At 29.8% G+C, this 20,432-nt stretch overlaps 2 protein-coding genes and 2 non-coding genes across 8 annotated transcripts in view; 3 read left to right on the top strand and 1 right to left on the bottom strand.

Annotated features, from left to right (window-relative positions):
• The window catches only part of LOC105195934 (xaa-Pro aminopeptidase ApepP), a 39,006-nt gene extending 22,673 nt beyond the window's left edge, over nt 1–16,333 (top strand). The window contains exons 2-13 of one of the 5 annotated variants that reach the window (XM_039455212.1): nt 7,600–7,823; nt 8,495–8,536; nt 9,011–9,190; nt 12,191–12,308; nt 12,584–12,962; nt 13,341–13,461; nt 13,964–14,327; nt 15,046–15,279; nt 15,378–15,535; nt 15,650–15,745; nt 15,840–16,065; nt 16,148–16,326. In XM_039455212.1, the coding sequence (XP_039311146.1) occupies nt 7,600–7,823; nt 8,495–8,536; nt 9,011–9,190; nt 12,191–12,308; nt 12,584–12,962; nt 13,341–13,461; nt 13,964–14,327; nt 15,046–15,279; nt 15,378–15,535; nt 15,650–15,745; nt 15,840–16,065; nt 16,148–16,170 (2,165 nt within the window). In that variant the 3' untranslated portion in view covers nt 16,171–16,326. Of the gene's footprint in view, nt 1–7,599; nt 7,824–8,494; nt 8,537–9,010; nt 9,191–12,190; nt 12,309–12,583; nt 12,963–13,340; nt 13,462–13,963; nt 14,328–15,045; nt 15,280–15,357; nt 15,536–15,649; nt 15,746–15,839; nt 16,066–16,147 lie in introns of those variants that run through there. The other 4 variants (XM_039455217.1, XR_005575915.1, XM_039455222.1 and 1 more) reach the window with 4 other exon arrangements.
• On the top strand, nt 6,991–7,063 carry Trnaa-agc. The gene has a single exon. It is a non-coding gene; the product is annotated as a tRNA-Ala (tRNA).
• On the top strand, nt 10,435–10,649 carry LOC113003329. The gene has a single exon (XR_003268398.1). It is a non-coding gene; the product is annotated as a small nucleolar RNA U3 (small nucleolar RNA).
• Nucleotides 16,298–19,547, bottom strand: LOC105195932 (protein NDUFAF4 homolog). The gene is made up of 5 exons (XM_026132229.2): nt 19,384–19,547; nt 18,983–19,139; nt 18,033–18,124; nt 16,641–16,860; nt 16,298–16,524 (listed from the first exon to the last, which is right to left on the bottom strand). The coding sequence occupies exons 2-5, from the start codon at nt 19,128–19,130 to the stop codon at nt 16,349–16,351; spliced, it is 636 nt and encodes a 211-aa protein (XP_025988014.1). The 5' UTR covers nt 19,131–19,139; nt 19,384–19,547; the 3' UTR covers nt 16,298–16,348.
• Between the last annotated feature and the right edge of the window lie 885 nt (nt 19,548–20,432).

The raw sequence follows: 20,432 nt of genomic DNA, 5'->3' as shown, positions 1-20,432 counted from the left end.
GGCCGGCGAGCGCCTGGAGACGAGGTCTGCGGCCTTGACGGCAGCTCGTAGCGAGCCACTTAAGCAGGCGACCATCTCACTACGGCCAGGGCCGTATAGCGCGAGAGGTGGTCGGTGGCGGGAAACCGTTCGAATTCCGTAGGGTGGAAGAGAGTAACGACTCGGTCGGTGGACCAGGCGGCGGTGGAGGAGGAGGGCGAGGACGGTCGGACGCGGGGATACGGCCGGGAGCGATTTATGATGTCTTTTTACCGCCCATCTCCGTCTTCCTTTTTCCGCCATTCTTTTCCCGTCCGCCCTTTCATCCCCCTCCGCGCCGCACCGTTGACCGGTGTGCACACGCACACCAATTCCCCCGGGTTATCGATCTCCGCCGATGACGCCTGACGGCGCCAGCGCGCCGCCCGTTCTCGTCGTCCTTGTCGCTCGCCGCGCATTCATATGTATGTACATCCGTGTGCATCAAAAACACGTGCGATGGATGCAGCTGCGTGGAAAGCACGATGGGGGTGGCGTGAACAGATACGCGAATGCGTATGCGCGCCACAAATGGGGTATTTTGTCCTTCCCTTCCCTCTCCTGCCCTTTCCCCCGTTTGTAGTAACGGGAGCTACAACGTGATGTACAGATGTATCGATATCGTTATGATAACATTACACAGTCATTTCTCTACCCCTTCCATTTAAAACATCATGGCAAGTCGATTGATACACAGAAAATCTTCTTGAAAGAATTTATAATCTTAGAGATAATTTGTTAACGTGAAGAAATTTTGTTCCTTCATGCAAGATTGTAAGCAAATCATGTCGGTTTACAATTATCAAATTCTTTCAAGAAAATTTTATATTCTTGCTCATACATGAAACAATGAATTGATACTAATTTATTTCTGTATACACTTGTGCACTTTAAAAGATAAGAAAAACAATGTGGATAACAATAAGAATTTATTTATCGTACTTTCTTGCAATTGCGAAACACATCAAAACTTGCTTAAGTAAAGCTTTACTTATTTTTTTTTTTTTTATTTATTATTCATATAATTCATCAACATCTCGATTTCTAAGAAGAGAGCATTTATAGACTTTTTAATCGCATTCGAAAAGCTATGTGTCTACTTCTGAAATAAAAATTTTTATATGCGTTGGCGCTTATTACCTTCAATTTCAAGATAATTGAAGTTTATCGTCACCAATGTATGTATATGTATATATACATATGTATACATAAATTCACACACACATACACCACGTAAAGAGAATTTTTCATATTTTTTAATATAACTAACCTTATTAAAAATATTCCGTTTATTTCGCTCTCCGTTAAAGAAACTTGATATTCGTTTCAACCTTCACGCTTCTCATACATTTATTCTTATACACTTAAACTTACCACAACGACGTTTGCCATGTGAAAAAATTGATAGAACAGAATTACCCTCGTGCGAACGCCAACCCCGCTTCTACTACCCTGTTGCAAAAAGCCTCGAGCCATCCCAAATCGAAGCCATATCACGCGACCTCTGAAGATGAACCCCTGATAGTTAAGCAAAGGGAACGTTTAACCAGCTTTTCGACTTTTCGGCTTTTTCAACAGCTATACTTTCTTAGCTACATAAGTCTCTGATCTGATTTACCCACGAACGACTCTTATGAAAATTTGATGAATCAATGACGCGACGTGAGACAGAACAAGAGTATCTTACAAGTAACGAAAATCACGTCGAGACACTCAAGATTATTAGAAAATCGAGAAGCGATAAAAAGCACTAATAATTATTTCTACAAGAAAACGAATGAGAAAGATAATTAATTGAAGGTCTAAACTGTGACACAACTGTTAAAGATGCAAATATCGTAAATCGTCGAACTTCTTGCAGCCTATGTAATCCTGATCAATAGATACTGAAGATCATCTCGAGACATCGCGCAACTAGTTTGCAGATTCGTCGTCTGTGTTAGCTTCTTATGCTTTTATAACAGATAAATAGATAGTTTCTTCTAAAGAGACAGTTTTTATCATAGCTTTTTCTAAAAGACTAAAAAAGGGAATAATAATTTACTATGTATTAAATTACTTCAGGAAAATAAAAGTTTCTGATTTTATTTTAATTATAAATTTATTAAAAATAGCAAATTAAATGTATGTAAAAAATTAGAAAGCGTTTATAAATAAGCCAAAAACGGATATTATATTTGTATCAAATTTGTGAGTATAAAATTACTTATACAGTATATTTCTTTATATTTGTGTCTTATTTATAGTGTCTAAAATTAAGTATCGTTTTCTCTCTCTCTCTCTCTCTCTCTCTCTCTCTCTCTCTCTCTCTCTCTCTCTCTTTTTCAACTTTTTGTGTAAAGTTATTTAAATAAAATTGTAATTTTATTAGCAGTAAGCTAAGAACCATGGACCATGAACCATTATATGTAATTATTATTGTTATATACGTATATACATATTATAATATTATATTTAATTCATGTGGAATTATTTAATCTTTCTTTTCTTTCACTGTACAGGTTTAATGTTGATATAACTCATTTTAAAGTTGTTTAAAAATACATATCTACATATGGATCTTCCATCTGTTATCTCATCACTAATATATTTCTTATTAATTGTAGAACACCACGATGCGATTTCAGCCATTAATTTCTGTTCTTGAATTATTTTTGGATGATCTATTTCGGTCTACTGTCATATTATTTGCGAGCTCTTTCGACAGAACAAGAGCTGATATGGAATATATGCAACTAATATGTTTCACGATATTCTAATCAAACCTTCGTTGTCAAACTGCTAGCATACTGCTAGCACTGCTAACATTTTACTTACTAGGGAAGTAGCGATATAAGAAAGAGACCGGCTATGAAACGACGAACGACAAACTGGTCCACAGACACGAGATGAAATCACGACAAGTTTCTGCGAATTATGCAAGCCTGTTCGGTACATGCTAAAGATCATCTCAAGAAACAATCCAGTCCTCCAGCATCTCGATCATTTCTCCTCCTCCTGTCATTCGATATTGCACGCACTATTCACAATGAGATATTTAGCAGAATATATGGCTAAAATCACTTGAAAAAAAAACGCGAAGAGATATCATTGCCAATAATAAATTTTATCTGAAAATTTAACTTGCTATCTCGCAGACATTCATTATTACCGCTCAATTGTAAGAATTAGATAGTTCATAAATGTATTAAAAATCAATTAAATCTCACAACTTACTATAAATATATCGAAGATTATTAAATTCATTATTAAATGATTCGTTATTTATTTATATAGTTGCATTTATATTAAGTAAAACTAATAATTTTACATTTATAATATCCAACATCAGATATTGGTTTAATGAATCGATATGAAAGTAAAGGTACATATACTTGAAATGTCACAAGTGACGGTCATTACGCCACGGGAGTCGCGCCCGCAATAGAACCGCATTAACTCTTCGTCATGCTACCAGCCGGGTCGGTTTGAAGCACGAAAGTGAGTGGTGAACAAATGGTAGATCGACAGCGGCAACGTGGTATCAACTAAGAAAGCGAATCACTTTGGCCTCGTCAAATTCACCCCTCCATAGTATCCCACGAAAATTCGTTTTCTCGTCATGCACCTTCCCGACATTGATTCTCTGCCGTTCGCTGCATATCGTTGCTCGAGGATACCTTGCCCTGTGCGCTCAAGTATAACCAGAGATTTATAGTAGCCTGATATCTTCGAAAGCGTAACGCTTCACTCATCGATCGACATATCCAAGACGAGACAAGACAAGCAGTAAAATTGAAATTTAAATCAAAGGATAAATGTTGTGTCTGACACGGAATAACTATTTATAATAATATTATATAAATAATATTATTACCTGTGTATTCTCACAAATACTTTTATCATATAAAGCCAGAAAGCAAGGATATATTGTGTTTATAAAAGTTTTGTATTTTTATTGCTTTGTACATAACAGTTTTGTATTTTTATTGCTTAATAAATTACAGAAAATTTTCATAAGTAATCAAAGACTAATAAAATTATGTAAAATACATTATTTATTATCTTCTTATTTTGAAAAATTATCTTGGCACATGTGAAGAATATAATAATTAAGAAAAATTTGTTTTTTTAATTGCACTTCTTAATTGTTCGCTGTTTGTTTATTGCTCCTTGAGGCTACCTTGCCCTACGTTCAAGAATAATCAGAAATTCATAATAGCCTGATATTCTCGGATTCATCCTGACCTGCTAATATCGATCGAAAACAAAAACAATAATAAGAAAGCATTGAAAATAAAACTTAAAACTATGAAGGATAATTGTCGCGTTTGATATAGAATAATCATTTACATGTAGCATTAAAAAAATAATTTCTCTCTCTCTTTTTCTTTTTTATACTTATTTAAATACTTTTGTATTTTAATTTAAAGTAAAAAAAATAAAATATATTATAATTATGGAAACACTTGTATTTTTATCTAGATAAACACATATAATGATAATTGAAAGCATTAATATAACGCATAAATTATAAAATATTATTTATTGCCTTTTTATAAAAAGTTGTCTTGTTTGAAGAATGTAATAGTTAATAAAAACATATTTATATTTTTCCGTATTTTTATTCTTTTGAAACCATAGATATATGGTATTACACATTTTCATAATCATTTTTTTATATTTAGAAAGTATATGTTACCAAATGTGTTTTTTTTTTATATCTGTCACGTATATTTTATTAGTTTAACATAACTTAGAAAAGACATAACTTTGAGAATAATTTAAAAAAAATTATAAAACGTAAATACAAATTGATGAGGAAATTTTATGTTTATATTTTTCACAACAATTAATAAAATTATATAATACACAATTAATCAGTGAAATTGTGAAACAATTTTCTAATTATGAAAAAGTTATAAGTAGCTTTAAATATATTTATTACTATTACGCAATATCATTTTAAATTCCTTTTAATTTATATTGTTTGCTTTCTTTTGTCTAATGAGGAATAATGCAGTATAATAAGACAATAAGACAATATTCTTTGTTGCACTTTCTTACTCTTATAATTATAAATTTATTATGGAAAAAAAATGTTATCTTATTTAAAATTATTTTATTGATTATGTAAGCTCCACGTATATCATATCATGTATAACACAATAGAATTTCTTTTCTCCGATAGTATGTCTTTGACAATTTGAAAGAATAAGGGATAAGAAAAGATTCTTGTGAACGCCCAATGGGGCGAGAGGGTTGAGCGACGTGACCTTTACAGTATACGGGAAAATTACAGGGAAAATTACCTGAGCTGAAAATTGTAAGGTTACATCGGAGTAAAACTTTCCTACTGCACGCTCCTACTTCCCTAGTAATATATTTAATATTACTTGATGTTTACGTTAAATTATTAAATTAAACAATACGTTGACCCGGTTACGATGCATTAATGATAAAATGCGCGATGACTTGCGTACATGATTTCGCCCAAATTATATTCGATCCGTTCTCCATATTTGTTCACAAAAATTGATCTGTCGCGGGCGGCGGAAGGCGACACATCCTTCTACGCGTTTAACGCGCAGAGACAAACTTGATGATGCAAGAAGAAAAAAACGAAGAAAGAAAGGAAGAAGGAAAAGGCACAGGCGTATTTAATCGATTAGCCATATACTGCTTGTGAGACACCGGTGAAGGTTCAATACACGTAACGATCAAAACGTGCGTTTCGGGACGATCAAGCTCCAGGTTCGATATGCTTTCCTGGTATACGAGCACCACTTAGCACACCCTCTGGATTCCCATGGGACGTGTGTACCACACGTAATGCAAATCAAACTAGTTTCCGGTCAATTTGAGTCTCTTCACATTACTCATCGTCCATTGTATAGAGGCTGTAGGACTCTAAAAGCATCGTATATCATAAAATATTGTTGAAACATCAATTTAAAATTCTGCAATGTTGCCAGAAATCGCATTTATAATCGTCTCTTTCACAGATCGATTCAAGTTTTTTTTTACTTGGTGCAATCTTAGCGTTTATCTAAATGTAAACTTCTATTATTAATAATTCCTGAAATAGAATTTTGAAATTAGCGCTACTATTCTTTATTTTGTACAGCCTAATACGCTTTGAAAGTACACATACATATTTAATTCATAAAGTCCCGTGATATTTCTATCATAATTCAGGATATAAAACTATTTATAATATTGTATGTCTATATCTTAGGCACGAAAAACAAATTAAAAAAAAATTAAAATACAAAAATATATAATTAAAATAAACATACCTATTTATTAAAATGCACAACATATGTAATTATCAATAGAATTTTATTTTCAAAATTCCATGTAAATTATAGATTGTGCATCTAAAGTGCACTTCAAAATATATATGTATTTGTAAGAAAAAGGATTGCTTACTTGCATATGTTTAATTTCAATGAAAATAGAGCATTCTTAATCTTCATACTTCATTGACAAAAAATTTTCGATGAATTTTTTTTTATTAAATTATGATATATTATGGACACAGAACTGTTATATTAAAGTCGTTAATCTGGAGAATGTTTTTCATCAAACAATTCTTTTTATATTTTTATTTTTGTATAAAATTAAACGAGAATATTTTTTATCACTCAATATAGTTACACTTATAAACGTATACACGTACATACATATATACGTATTTTATTTGGAACAATTTTTTTGAAATCAAATAAAAATCTTTTAAGTCTGTATTTTAATTAATTTATATTAACTAAATATAATTATTTTGTATTATAAAATATATATTATCTTGTCATTTGTGTATAAGGCTTATATTTTACAAATAAATTTTAGATGAAATAAATAATGTGATACATATTGCATAAATTTATATATAAATGTACAAATATTTAATAATTTAATAATAATACCAAATAAATATAAAGGATAACTTAATGAGGTACATGAGTACTCTTAAGAGACACCATTTCACATGGGGGCGTAGCTCAGATGGTAGAGCGCTCGCTTAGCATGCGAGAGGTACCGGGATCGATACCCGGCGCCTCCAATGTCATTCTTTTTGTTTCAAATTTGTTTTTTTATTATATTAAAATTTATGTTTATCATATAAATTACATTACGCAAGTTTTTTTATTATTTAAATAATGCAATTAAAATCAATAAAAAGCTAATAACGGTTACAATGGATTTTAATGCTCAAATAATAGCTTCATAAATGACTGTATATATATTTTTTAGTTTTTCGAACTGCGTGCTACATATTGATCAGTTTCAAGTTTATTATTTATTGCATAGTTAGGATTGATATCTAAATTCTCGAAATTCATTATTTTAATTCTTTATATCTGTCTTCTCCTTTCTTATTAGTCTATCATTCCATCTATTTCTTATCATATTATTATCATATTATTGTCATATTATTGTCATATTATTGTCATATTATTATTCTTTTATCTATACCCTATTTTGTAATTTAATTTTATAACTTAATCTTTTTATTAAATACAAACAAAATCCTAATAATTTTAATAATGTCCTTTTTATTAAAATTATTAATTGAAAAATGAAACATGATTGCTGCAGGATTAACGAAAGCTGATATCAATACACTATCGAAATCGGAGTATAATTATAATGGCGCTGAGAGATTATACTGTCCAGCGAACGCTTATGTCGGGACTCAACCAGTTAATCGACACGACAGTTCTTTGCGGCTGAGACAACTGAGATCCGAGATGGTTCGGGTGACTGCAGTTCAAGGGCCACCTCTCGATGGCTATATCGTCACTTCAGACGACGAGCATCAAGTGAGTTCTATATACTATTGACAAAATTAATTCCACTCGTGTGATATTATGACTAGGTATCCAGAAGTCTATTCGCATAAATTTATTAATTGACATATTCTCATTCTGTTAGATTAGATTCAGTTATGAAAAAAGCATTGAATATAATGACGGATTATGATAATCAAATTTACATTTTTTATCGTTAAATACATAAAATTGGTGTATTATCAAAATTGTGTATTGTGATTATTTATTAACAAGTGATTAACACTTAATACATACCTTTTTCCGGAATTTTATTAGATATAGTAGGTCATTTATGTTCGTCATTAATTTTTATCACTTTTACAAGTATAAAAAAATTATGAAGTAACTCTTATATATACATTAATATCTCTAGAAAGTATTCGTATAATTTTGTTTATTGTACATAAATGTTATAATTATAGTTGATAAGCTAATTCAAAGAAAACAGATGTGTAGGATATGTATATCTCAAGGTGTGTATTAAATGTTAAAATTATTTATATTTTTAGAAATAATATTTATTTTGCTATTAACGACTTATATTAAGACTACTGTAATATTATTTTCCAAATTATTTAGCGAATTAATATCAATGTATCCACTTTGATCTAAATCAGTTTACGTGCTACATGTTATTTCTTCCATTATGCTTAAATTTTCAGACAGTGAGCTTCATTTCTCATGGCCGTGAAGGCCCTCTAGAGGTATATTCGCGTGATGTATCGTATTTATTTGAAAGCTTCTTTTAGTATAGTATAAATAACAATTTAATTACTTTAGTTGATACGCTGAACCATTTTATCTTTATTAAAATATTTTAATTAGTTTTATTTAATTTTTACAGTCTCTCAAATCCATGTTTCTCAATAAACATTCTATAAACATTCTACTTTAATTTTAAAATTTAACAAAATGAGATAAATTATTTATACATATTGAATAATAAAATTAAAGTTTAAAAATTTACTTACGTACTTATATACCTTAATTGTTCTTAATGTTCATCAACGGTAAAATGATTAGAGGACATAGATTTGAGTTAAAACATTAGCTTTAGCATATTTTAATAATTATTAAATACACTTTTTTTTTAAACTGCTACAATTAATCGGCTCCGCTGTTCATATAAATATATCTATATAAATGTATTTTTAATAAAACAAATTGTTTTCACGTAGAGCGAAGCTGTGGATCCACATGATATGAGAAGAGAATTTCTTACTGGATTCTATGGAAGTGCTGGAGAAGCCATAGTCACTATTGATAAAGCAGTACTTTGGACTGATGGCCGATACCATGTTCAAGCAAACCATCAGCTAGATTGCAATTGGATTTTAATGAAGCTAGGTGAACATAACGTGCGTAAATTAACACCAATATTTTCATTATCTCGTCTTCAACAGTCTTTAGTAACTTTATGTCAAATTTGCGTGTTTAAGTATTATTTTTTTAATGTGCGTTATATGGTCTCTCTCTAATTGTTAATAAAATAATCTAAAATATCTAAATTGTTCCTTATCATAAAGTTAATTTCAATGCTTTTACTTTTATTATACAACGATTTATACGACTCATTATAATTAATGTATAAAATTTGAAAATACAATAAAATTCAGAATACACACACACACACACACACACACACACACACACACACACACACACACACAGAGAGAGAGAGAGAGAGAGAGAGAGAGTAACAAATAGTTGTATATTTAATTGAAATTTTATTAAAACTTTTTAATAATTATACAATTGAATATAAGCACAACTAGAAATAATTAATCGATGATTAGTCGAGAGATTTGATACATCGCGTCAATTGAATAATCGATGTCAGTCACATTTGATTTTGATATTTTTATCGTTTTTATCATAATTGTTTTATATTAATTGAGCTATTGTAAATATTTCTATAAGATATTTTTTATAAAATTGTTTTAAAATTAATTCTACATCAAATCAACGCATAACCAAAATTTACAGTATAGATTCAATAGAAAATTAATCGAAAAGCATTAAAAACTATGAAAGTATTTATAATTGCTCAATTAATATAAAAATAATTACAATAAGGTCAAAAATAATAAAAATATCCACATAGTATTAGACATCAACCATTCATCAATGTCAATTCGATTAATCATTTCTGATTGGGAAGACTATCTAAACGGAGAAAATTTTAATTTTTTTATTTAATAAATTTAACTTATATGTTAATGATAACAGTACTTTTTACTGTTGTTTTATTCAGAATGTATATTATTAAACTTTGGATTGTATTTATATATTAAAATTATTCAATTTTATTTCCTAGATTTTTATTGTGTTTTCTAAAAAAAACAAATTAAGTAATTTCAATTAAAATTATTTTGTTTTTCCTGGAAAATAATTTAGAAAATAATTAAACAATTTTAATCGGAATCTTCCATCTAAGCATACGTGCCGTGATAAGTAACATCATCGATATCTAGATGGCGATGCCATCTGCTTTTAGCTTTCGCAAATTTAATTGCTCTTTCGTCTACTAGATGGCGAAGAAAATCGTAAGTAAAATGTTACCACAAATACTATATCTAGGCCAAGGCGGCAACGAAATGTTAAGATCATACTTCACAGGATCAGTTCTGTAGGAGTTGATCTCATTCTCCCTCCCTAACATGGGAGTTGATGTAACCACGATGAGGAGAGATAGCTCTCTTCCCTGAGCGTGAGAACGACACGAGTTCTCGACTTGTTCGAGAACTCTGTCATCGATGATCGTTCACCTTTTGCACTCAGTGCGAGAGGGATGGGAAGATGGGCTTTCTGAGTGGTTACCCTTATAAATTTTAACAAAAAAAATAAATTGTCTCCAAGTTTGTCCAGTGCATCTACCGCTGCGATGATTTTCGTCGTAGTTTAGTAGAATATATTTAGTAGAGAATGAAAGTAAAAAAGGCTGTGACAAAAATTTCGCTAAAATAAATTAGAGAACAACGCGATTCAAGTTTTTCTATTCTACCCATGATTACATGTTGGCTACATGGAACGAGATATCACATTTTTTCTCATGCAAAGCTTTTTCTAATAAAAAAAAAAAAGAGATAAGGTAGAGTCGCTTTGTTGATTTGACCGCTCAAGATAAACCGAAGAATGTGGAACGACCAACCAACAACTATCCCTTCCATATACAAACAGCTGTAAAAGATTTCCGAACTTGCTGTTCCACATCGGATGTCATAATGTGTGTCGAGTCTCGGGACTTCAGACAGCACGTTAACATGTACGGCTTTCGTATTCGGGTTTATTGTACAATTTTATTGTACAATAATTATATCAAAAGATCAATTTAAAAGTTTTCTGAGGCAAAATTTCAGTTATTCGCAATGATTAAAGTCGCTAAGTTTGCGTCAACGTGCGAGAGTCAACGTATTTAAAAACCTACATTTTGAACAAAATTATCATAACTATCAAAAGACGCTCGCAAATAATTGAAAAATATCAATGTAAATTTTTTAATTGCTAACATAAGTATTTGAATAAAATTAGCTTTTAATTTATATTTTATCGTTGTGTATTTTATTTTATAAATAAAAATACATATTAAGATGCTATATCATATATTGCCATAAAACTATTTTTTTCTACAGTTATTACTCGTACGAATAATCAGTCTAAATGATAAATATGAAATTATAGTTTTAAATTAAAATTGAATGTTATCAATTTTAATTCTAAATATATTTATGTACATACATGCTACACGAAACATCAGAATAAATTAATAAAGAAATAATAAAGAAATAAAGAGAAAATAATATTATGATGTAACTATGTGAATTTTAACAATTATGTGAATTTTCATCAAAAATATTAATTTTTAGTATTGCCTTATTAATACATTATACATATAATAGTTTTTATCTGTGTTAAAAATAACACTAAATAAACAATTTTTTGGCGATATTTGAATTAAAATAATGCTAAATCAAAATCTTATTTGCTGTAAAAAGAGGGAGCGATCATTCAATAATTATTTAAATATAATAAAAGAATTAACTTTAAAATTATGAATATGAATTGAAAAGATCGTTCTTTTATCATCATAATATTAATGAGAATTTATAATAAACACTCAATCTGCGAACAAATTTTTCGTATATGATTATATATTAAATATATTCATATATAAATTATGTAATTATATATATACATATACTTGATGTATAATTATGTATGAAAAACTTTCCTGAGAATAAATTATAAATTTTAGAGCTTTCTCTCTCTCTCTCTCTCTCTTTCTCGCAGTTATATTTTAATTATTGAATTTTAATATTCTTAACATTTTTTTTATCATAGATTCCTTAATTTTTTAGGTACCCACGATAACAGAATGGTTAATGCAAGAATTTCAAAATCAATCAGAAACACGTATTGGTGCCAATCCGAAATTAATACCTGCGTTTACGTGGGAGATATGGGAAAACGAATTAGGTAACAAAAAAACGTTATATCAAATATTTCTTTATTGCGTTATTGTTAAATATCATATATACATGCATATTATATATTTTTACGCAAAATAGTTATTATATTAATAAAAATCTATATTTTTATGTGTATAAAAATACTGCTCTAATCAATAATAGAATGATTATTTTTTTCGTCTTCCTTTCAAGTTTCAAAATAAATTTTAGTATCAATCATTAACCGCGACAAAGCTAAATTCGATCTTCTTTCACGCGACTAACAGTCCTATTCGTATTCAGCGAATTCGTCCATAAGATTGGTCGCGGTCCATAACGACCTAGTGGACTTGATCTGGCAGGTGGGCCGACCTGAGTACAATCCGCACGCGGCGTATCCGCTAGCGGACGAGTACTCTGGCAAACCATGGCAAGAGAAAGTTCAAAGTATCCGACTGGAAATGGAGTTATCGTCGGCTGACGCACTCGTCATCACCGCGCTGGACGAGATAGCGTGGCTCTTCAACGTCCGCGGCTACGATTTACCGCATACGCCCGTTCTCAGGGCCTATGCGATTATCACTCACGAATCTCTGCATCTCTACGCGCCGCGTCAAAAGATCCTACGATCCGTTGACATACATCTGAAAATTGATTCCTGCTCCCATGCCAACTGCGTCAAGTGAGTAAGAAATAGAGTTCGAAAATCACTTTATCAGAAAATAAGTCCCGACAAGATAAAGAATGAAATAATATCTGAAGATAACTCTTACAGAAATTCACGAATTAAGTACTATTTATTTTGAATTATAAGAACATTATTTAATTGTTGATTTTCAAAAGAATTAATCTAGTACTTAATTAATAAATTTCTATAAGAGCTTATATTTTTAACACAGAAATAGAACTTAGAGAGTTGCACTTTAAATTTTAAAGAAAATAAAAAAAGCTTTGTTTCAAACATTTATTAAAAAATTAACATATTCTTCTTTTAAATTGAAAAAAGTGGTTAATAACAATAATAATTGAGTTATATAAAAATCCGCTTTTATCATTACAGATGGCACAATTACTCAGATATTTGGAACGATTTAAAGACCATGTCTCAAATTTGGAATACAGTGTGGCTCCCATCGCCGTACGGTTATTCGCCGGGTGCATCTACAGAAATATACAATTCCGTAAGTGTGGAGATTTTGTGTATATTTTGAACATGAGATTGCTTATAATGCGCGGTTATAATCTTCCTTGATTGTAATTAGACTTAATCTGTTGTTCAGTTCAATGTTGTATAAATCAATAGTTCAGATCGATCAAATTATATTTTATTTCAATATATATTTGTATTTTATATATATATATATATATATATATATATATATATATATATATATATATATAATTTATTCAATGTGTTTTTACTTCAATTATATTTATATTTTAACAAATACTGTTTTCTATTGTATTAATATAATGAAAAAATCTGGCTATTTAAAATTTTTTATTTTGACTTAATGTCCTCAAAATTCATTTTTTTCTCAAATTTACGTGTTGATACCTTATTCAAAGAAAAAAATATATATATATATGTTATCTAATTAATTTCTTAAGAAAACTGTTAGGAGATCGAATTGAATAAAAATATCTGAGTAAAAATATAACACTTAAAAATCTTTTTCACAGATTCCGCCAGAGAAAAGATTAGCTAAAGCTTCGCCTATAATCGATCTAAAAGCAGAAAAAAACAAAGTTGAAGTGGCAGGTATGAGAAGATCTCATCTAAAAGATGCGATAGCTATGTGTGATTCCCTAGCTTATATGGAAGAACAATATAAATTAGACGCCGAAGGATGGGACGAAATGCAAGTCGCGAGGGTAATCAATGAAATTCGTTACGAGCAAAACGGCAATATGGGTATCGCCTTCCCAACGATCGCGGGATACGGACCGCATGCTGCTATGCCACATTATGAACCGAATAATTTAACAAACATTAAAGTCGGGACCAAATCCACATTAATGATCGACTCTGGAGGGCAATATTTGGGTATGAAACTCTGAATCTCTTTATTCTACTTTGCTCAAAATTGATCAAAAAGTTCAATGGAAAAAAATTATAATTTTGATTTTTATTATCCTGGGACTTCATTCAATAAAATAAATTAACGAAAATTATAAAAATGACTAATATGTAATATTAAAATCTATTTTTGCAAAAAGATATTTTTAATTAGTAAATTATATTAATAACTATCTTTAAGTTTAAAGAAAAATAGAAATGTTAAATTTTATATTAGTTTTTAATTTAATGAAAAAATATCAAAATTAAAAACTTTTGCTATTCTAGTTTTATTTTGCGTTTACTATTTAACAAATTTGTAACAAAAATCAATTTATTTGTTACATTCCAACCTATTACATTCTAATCTTTTATTTTAGATAAAACTTAAATTAGAAACACTCAATTGACAATACTTTTTTATTGTTTTCTATTCTGAACATTTTTCAATAAATTACTGGTCTTTACTACTGACATAAACTTTATTCAAAAAATTGTATCCAATAAAATTTTGCCAACTTTGGTTTAGCTAAAAAGTAGCAAGTCAAGTTGAATGGAACAAGAATTAAATTTAAATTTGAGATTTGTTTCGAAAAAACGTGTGAATCTCATACTTTTATTTTTACTTCGTTCAATGACTTCTTTTCACTTTCTTTAATTCTTCGCCGATCAAGTAATGGTGATATGAAACAAAATTATTTGACAGATGGTACCACAGATGTGACAAGAACTCTTCACTTCGGAGTGCCGACCGACGAACAGAAAAAAGCCTACACAAGAGTGCTGATTGGTTCAATTGAATTAGCGTCTTTGATCTTTCCCAATGATTTGACGGTAGACCAATTGGACATTATTGCGCGAAGGCCATTGTGGAGCACTGGTTACGATTACATGCATGGGACTGGTCACGGAATCGGTCACTTCTCTTCAGTTCACGAATGTTCGTAATCTACAGTTTCCTGTAAAAATAGTTGCGTGTCACAAGAATATGGAATATAATTGATGAAAGCCATTCTAGTGGAACAATACGCGTTGCAGCGCCTATCAGCTTGTCATATTTTGGGTGCAAAAATTCAGGATGTTCCATCAAGTTGAAGCCAGGATTCTTTCTTTCAAACGAACCGGGATATTACAAAGAAGATGATTTTGGAGTTCGTTTGGAAAATGTTCTTGAAGTAATTCCGGCTGGCAAATTGGTACATTCTTATTCGTATACTACATAAATGCGTACATAAATACATAACTGATATATTTCATATCAGTTGTTCATTAATTACTAGTTCTAATTAATTAGCTGATAATTATTTCAGTCTCACAGTGGACAAAGATTTCTCAAATTCAGAGACGTAACTTTGGTCCCGTATGAACCGAAACTTATCGACATTAATATGCTAACTCCACTGCATGTAAGTCTTAAATACACCGTTCTATAACTGAATTTAATTATAGCCACAAAACAATGACGAGTTTATGCAATATTAATATATCTATATTATGTAGCGTCGTTGGCTAAATAATTACAATAAACGTATACGGGAAGAAGTCGGTGCAGAGTTAAAAAAGAATTTAAAAATGAAAGCATTTTACTGGATGATGGTGAAAACTACAACCATTCCAGAAACAGGTTCAGGCGGCTATTTTTTCCCAGATTCTCAAGCGATGCCGTCTACCAGTAGACAATTCCATGTTTTAGTTGTGATCATTGCCATTTATCATGTTGTAGCAAGTAAGCGATGTTAAAAAAAAAACCTATGTTTTGATACGATATCTTCGTTCAAATTAAAACGATGTATTAATTTTTATTGCAGATTTCACGAGAATAAGCGACTAAACTGGAAAACACGTCGATCACGATACTTGGCGAGTATTTTAATTTGCATCGTAAAACTTTTTTTATCATAAAATATATCATTTCCAAAAGTTGTTATAGGGTATCATATAATTACATTTAGGCAAAAGAAACATAGAAATAAACTTTAATAAATTATTTTTTTATATACATGTCCGCACTACTTTTCCTTTCCCATATTTTCCTTTTTCTTTTTCATTTCCATTTCTTTTTTCTTTTTGATCAGTGCTCCTTGCTTGATCATTTCTGTAACTGGATCTTCTATTAAAGTCGGTTCTACTGAATCCATATCTTTCGAGGCAATTACATAAACTTTAAAATATTTCAATATATCATCTAAAAAAGTATAAATCTATAACTATCAAATCATAAAGATAAAGCAAATATGAATGTAATAAATATATTTAATTACAAATCGTTTTATAAAAAAAAAATAAAATAAAACTACATACCTACTACTTTCTTATCTATTTGATATTCAGAAGCTATATTTTCGCTACTAAATTTTATAGGATCTTGTCTATGTTGTAAAATAAATGTGAGAGCCTGCTTCAATGAGCACTTTCCTTCGGGGACTACTGTAACTTCATAAGGCTCAAATATAGAATCATGTTCCCAGCTGTGTCTACTCTGAGGTAAAGGCTTGAATTCTTTCGTTGACTCCGTTGTTACCTATATAATATAAAGACTTTATATTGGTTCGACAATCAAATTTATTAATGTTCATTCATTAATGTCAACAATTGCATTAACACTTTGTATAAACATTATTTTTCAGCAGCTTCTCCACACACGTTGAATCACGATACTTCTAAATTAACTTTCATTACTTTTGCAAATATAAAACAATTCAATGACTCTTACATGTACTTTAACATCTTTAGAAATTTATATGGTTATTTAAAAACAATTTTTATATGAATGTTATAATGTACCAATTACAATATTAGTAATTTTTCAAAGAAAAGAAATTCACAGAATAAAATTGTCGAATCATGTGTATAGAGTATTTAAGTTACTTAAAGAAGAGAGTATTAATCCTTTAAACGTACACAATAGGGTTCTTTGTAATTAATTAATTTTATATATATATATATAGAGAGAGAGAGAGAGAGAGAGAGATAGATAATTAAATAATCCACCACACAAATATTTTCTAGAGATGTATTATACATTATATATATAAGAATCATTGAGAATTTTTTTGTACTTGTAAAAGCAATAAAAAAATAAAAAAATATAATATATATATATAGATAAGATTAAAGAAGTTTTTAATTTAACTTTCAAATAAATTGATTTTAATATTACTTTTAATCATGCAATCATTAAAAAATCACTTGTATTTTGAATATTAAATTTAAGAAAAAAACAAAAAAATCAATATAAATTGCGTACAACGATCTATTTACAATATGTGAATTTAGTTGAAAGTAAAAAATACGATGTATACGATGTATTATCTTCTATTATCACTAATTTTTTAAATAAAAACTCGCGAATCATGGGAATGTATGTATATATGTGCCATATTTATTGCTAAACGATTGTTGATTTTTCGTATTATCAAGGACAAATGATTAAGAAAAAAAACAATTTTATCGGAAAATGAGATAGAATTTAAATTTCAAAGCAAAATTTTAAAAATTTTCCTAAATATCAAAATTCCAAAAAAGTACATGATTTCCAAAGGTAAAAACTAATTTCCTGAAAATTTCAAACTTTCCCAAGTTTTTTGAGGGATAGTAAACATCCTGATTACAAAACTTAAATAAGCAATGGTCATCGAACATGAGAAATTATGAGCTTACAATATGCAAAAATACAGATTTAAAATCTCATACTTGCGGATCTGTTGATGTAACAAAAACATCTTTCAATCGTTGATCCAATTGCTTGTTCTTTTGGTAATGATTTTCCAAGAAGTGTGGATTCACTAAACAAAAAAAGGATTATGTGATAAAATTGAAGCAATAAAGAAATGCTAGTAATATTCTGTTGACTAAATGATGTGTGTGATATTGATAGTTTTGTTGTAATAAATAACATATCTTTACAAACTACTACATCTAAAAAGTACACGCACAAATCCTAAACAAAATTTTCTGTTATACTAATGAGCTTTCTACAATAAGCTATTTGTCAGTATCATAAGTCATAAGCTGTAAGAATTGATCAATCACAGAATATTTTCTTCACATTCAACTGTGATTGGTCAATTCTTATGGCTTACAACTTATGACACCAACTAATAGCTTGTAGAAAGCTCATAAGATGGGATCTGCAATACAGTCCTTATAATATTATGACACTGACATACCAATCAAAAGAAAAACAGCATATATTCTCTTCTTTGATTGGTCCATTGCAGTGTCATAATATTATAACAACTGTATTATAGACTTTGTATGAAGCTCTTAGCTCCTTTTCTAAAAACAGTATCATTCTTTCATGTAATTCTGATGGAGGAGTATGGACGTTTCATACAAAGTTTAAAGCTTTTTTGTGAAACAAATGTCATGAGTAAACAGCTGAACCAAACTATAATTTTCTAATCATCTTTTTATTTTTTTTTATGAGATTCTTGACTACCCTGAATTATTATCTATATTTAATTATGAAAAAGAATTTTTATAATCGTGTATACCCAATAAAAAGATTTCATGTCTGAAAATAATAAACGTTTAATCAGTAAACAGATTGCTAGCATTTCTTTAAAATGAGAAGCTCAAATATCATTTTTAAATTATGGTCACATAATTACAATTTGGACATTACAATAATAATTTAATACCTTTCTCTGAAAGCTGCCTTTGTTTTTCTGTTGCCGCATGTTGAGGCGCAGGTATTGGCTTTTCTCGAGAGATTACTTTCTCCGCGCGATTTGCGATATTAAACATGCGAATAGGCCGTGTCAGCACTGAATAAATCTTTCCCATCATTCAAAATGCCTGCAAAGAAACTACTAGTTATCACGATAAATACTAACAAAGAATTATATGATAAATTTTATTTAAACATGAATTATTTTTATATGAACTATTAAGTATTATGTATTTGTAAGCTATTCTATAGGCTGGAAGTATAGCAATCCCTTCAATCATGCCTCAGGATACATAGCAAAAGCTTACTTATCTAAAAACTTATATGACAAATCATGACTTAAGATTATTGCTAATTTTAGTTGTAATATACCTGCAGCTAAAAAAAATACTAGAGCAAAGTGTCAGCACCGTACTTAAACAACAATTGTAACATAACATGCAATTGAAAAAATAACATTTCTCGATAAAAGGATAGCCGAACCTAACCTACCCTAACCTATCCTTATTATCTGCATTCCAAAACTCATCGCAAATTTTTTTATTTTTTCACTATTCATAAAGGGCCTCGCACATGAAATGCATAACAGAGCATAAGCGTAGCATAAGGCCTCTGGACCAATGAGAATCTTATGTAAATCAATATGGCGACTTTATAGATGCTCATTGGTCCATCGGTCTTATGTTGTGCTTATGTTATGTTATGCGTTTCATGTGCGAGGCTCTTTAAGGGCCTCGCACATAAAATGCATAACATAACATAAGCACAACATAAGACCGATGGGCCAATGAGCATTCAGCATAAAGTCGCCATATTGATTTACATAACATTTTCATTGGTCCGTCGGTTTTATGTTGTACTTATGTTATGTTATGCATTTCATGTGCGAGGCCCTTTAGAGCGATCTTAATATGGCGGTGAAGGACTCAATTGGATACTAAGGGCCTGAGCAGAATGGCTGACTTATAACCTTAAGACAAGTTTTATGACTTAAGTCTTTGTCTTTAGGAACGCACAATAACTGTCTTATGTCTTATGTCTCAAGCAGTCTCAAGGGGCCAGTGAGGTGTTTATCGTTACGAAGAATATTACGTATTTAAACATGTAATTACTTTACTGCATAATAAATGAATAATTTATAAATATCAGTAATTATATTTAATTTTTTTAAATATGTAAAACGTGAAATATGTTTTATATATTGAAATACATTTCAATAAATGTATATAACCTAACTTCTATGTTTAAGAAGATTTATTTAATGTACTTGAAAATTAAGTTTTTATTAAATTTGAGAAGAATTTTTATTAGTTTTTATAAAGAAATTTAATACATTTTTTATAGAGACTGTTTGCTTTAACGTTGGCATGTTAATCTGTATTTTTCAGAAAAGTTTGCTGTAAATCCTGGCACGTTGTGCA

This window comes from Solenopsis invicta, chromosome 1 (assembly GCF_016802725.1).
Source record: "Solenopsis invicta isolate M01_SB chromosome 1, UNIL_Sinv_3.0, whole genome shotgun sequence".
In the NCBI taxonomy this organism is placed as follows: domain Eukaryota; kingdom Metazoa; phylum Arthropoda; class Insecta; order Hymenoptera; family Formicidae; genus Solenopsis; species Solenopsis invicta.
Note: the sequence above shows the minus strand (reverse complement) of the source record. Positions and strands in the feature narration are given on the sequence as shown.

Excerpts from the sequence above, each read along its gene's own strand:
- LOC105195932 (XM_026132229.2), bottom strand. The coding sequence starts at position 19,130 with ATGATGGGAAAGATTTATTCAGTGCTGACACGGCCTATTCGCATGTTT. Across the intron at positions 18,125-18,982 it reads AAGGCAGCTTTCAGAGAAAG|TGAATCCACACTTCTTGGAA; the intron begins GTATTAAATTAT and ends TTTTTTGTTTAG. Across the intron at positions 16,861-18,032 it reads TTACATCAACAGATCCGCAA|GTAACAACGGAGTCAACGAA; the intron begins GTATGAGATTTT and ends TATATTATATAG.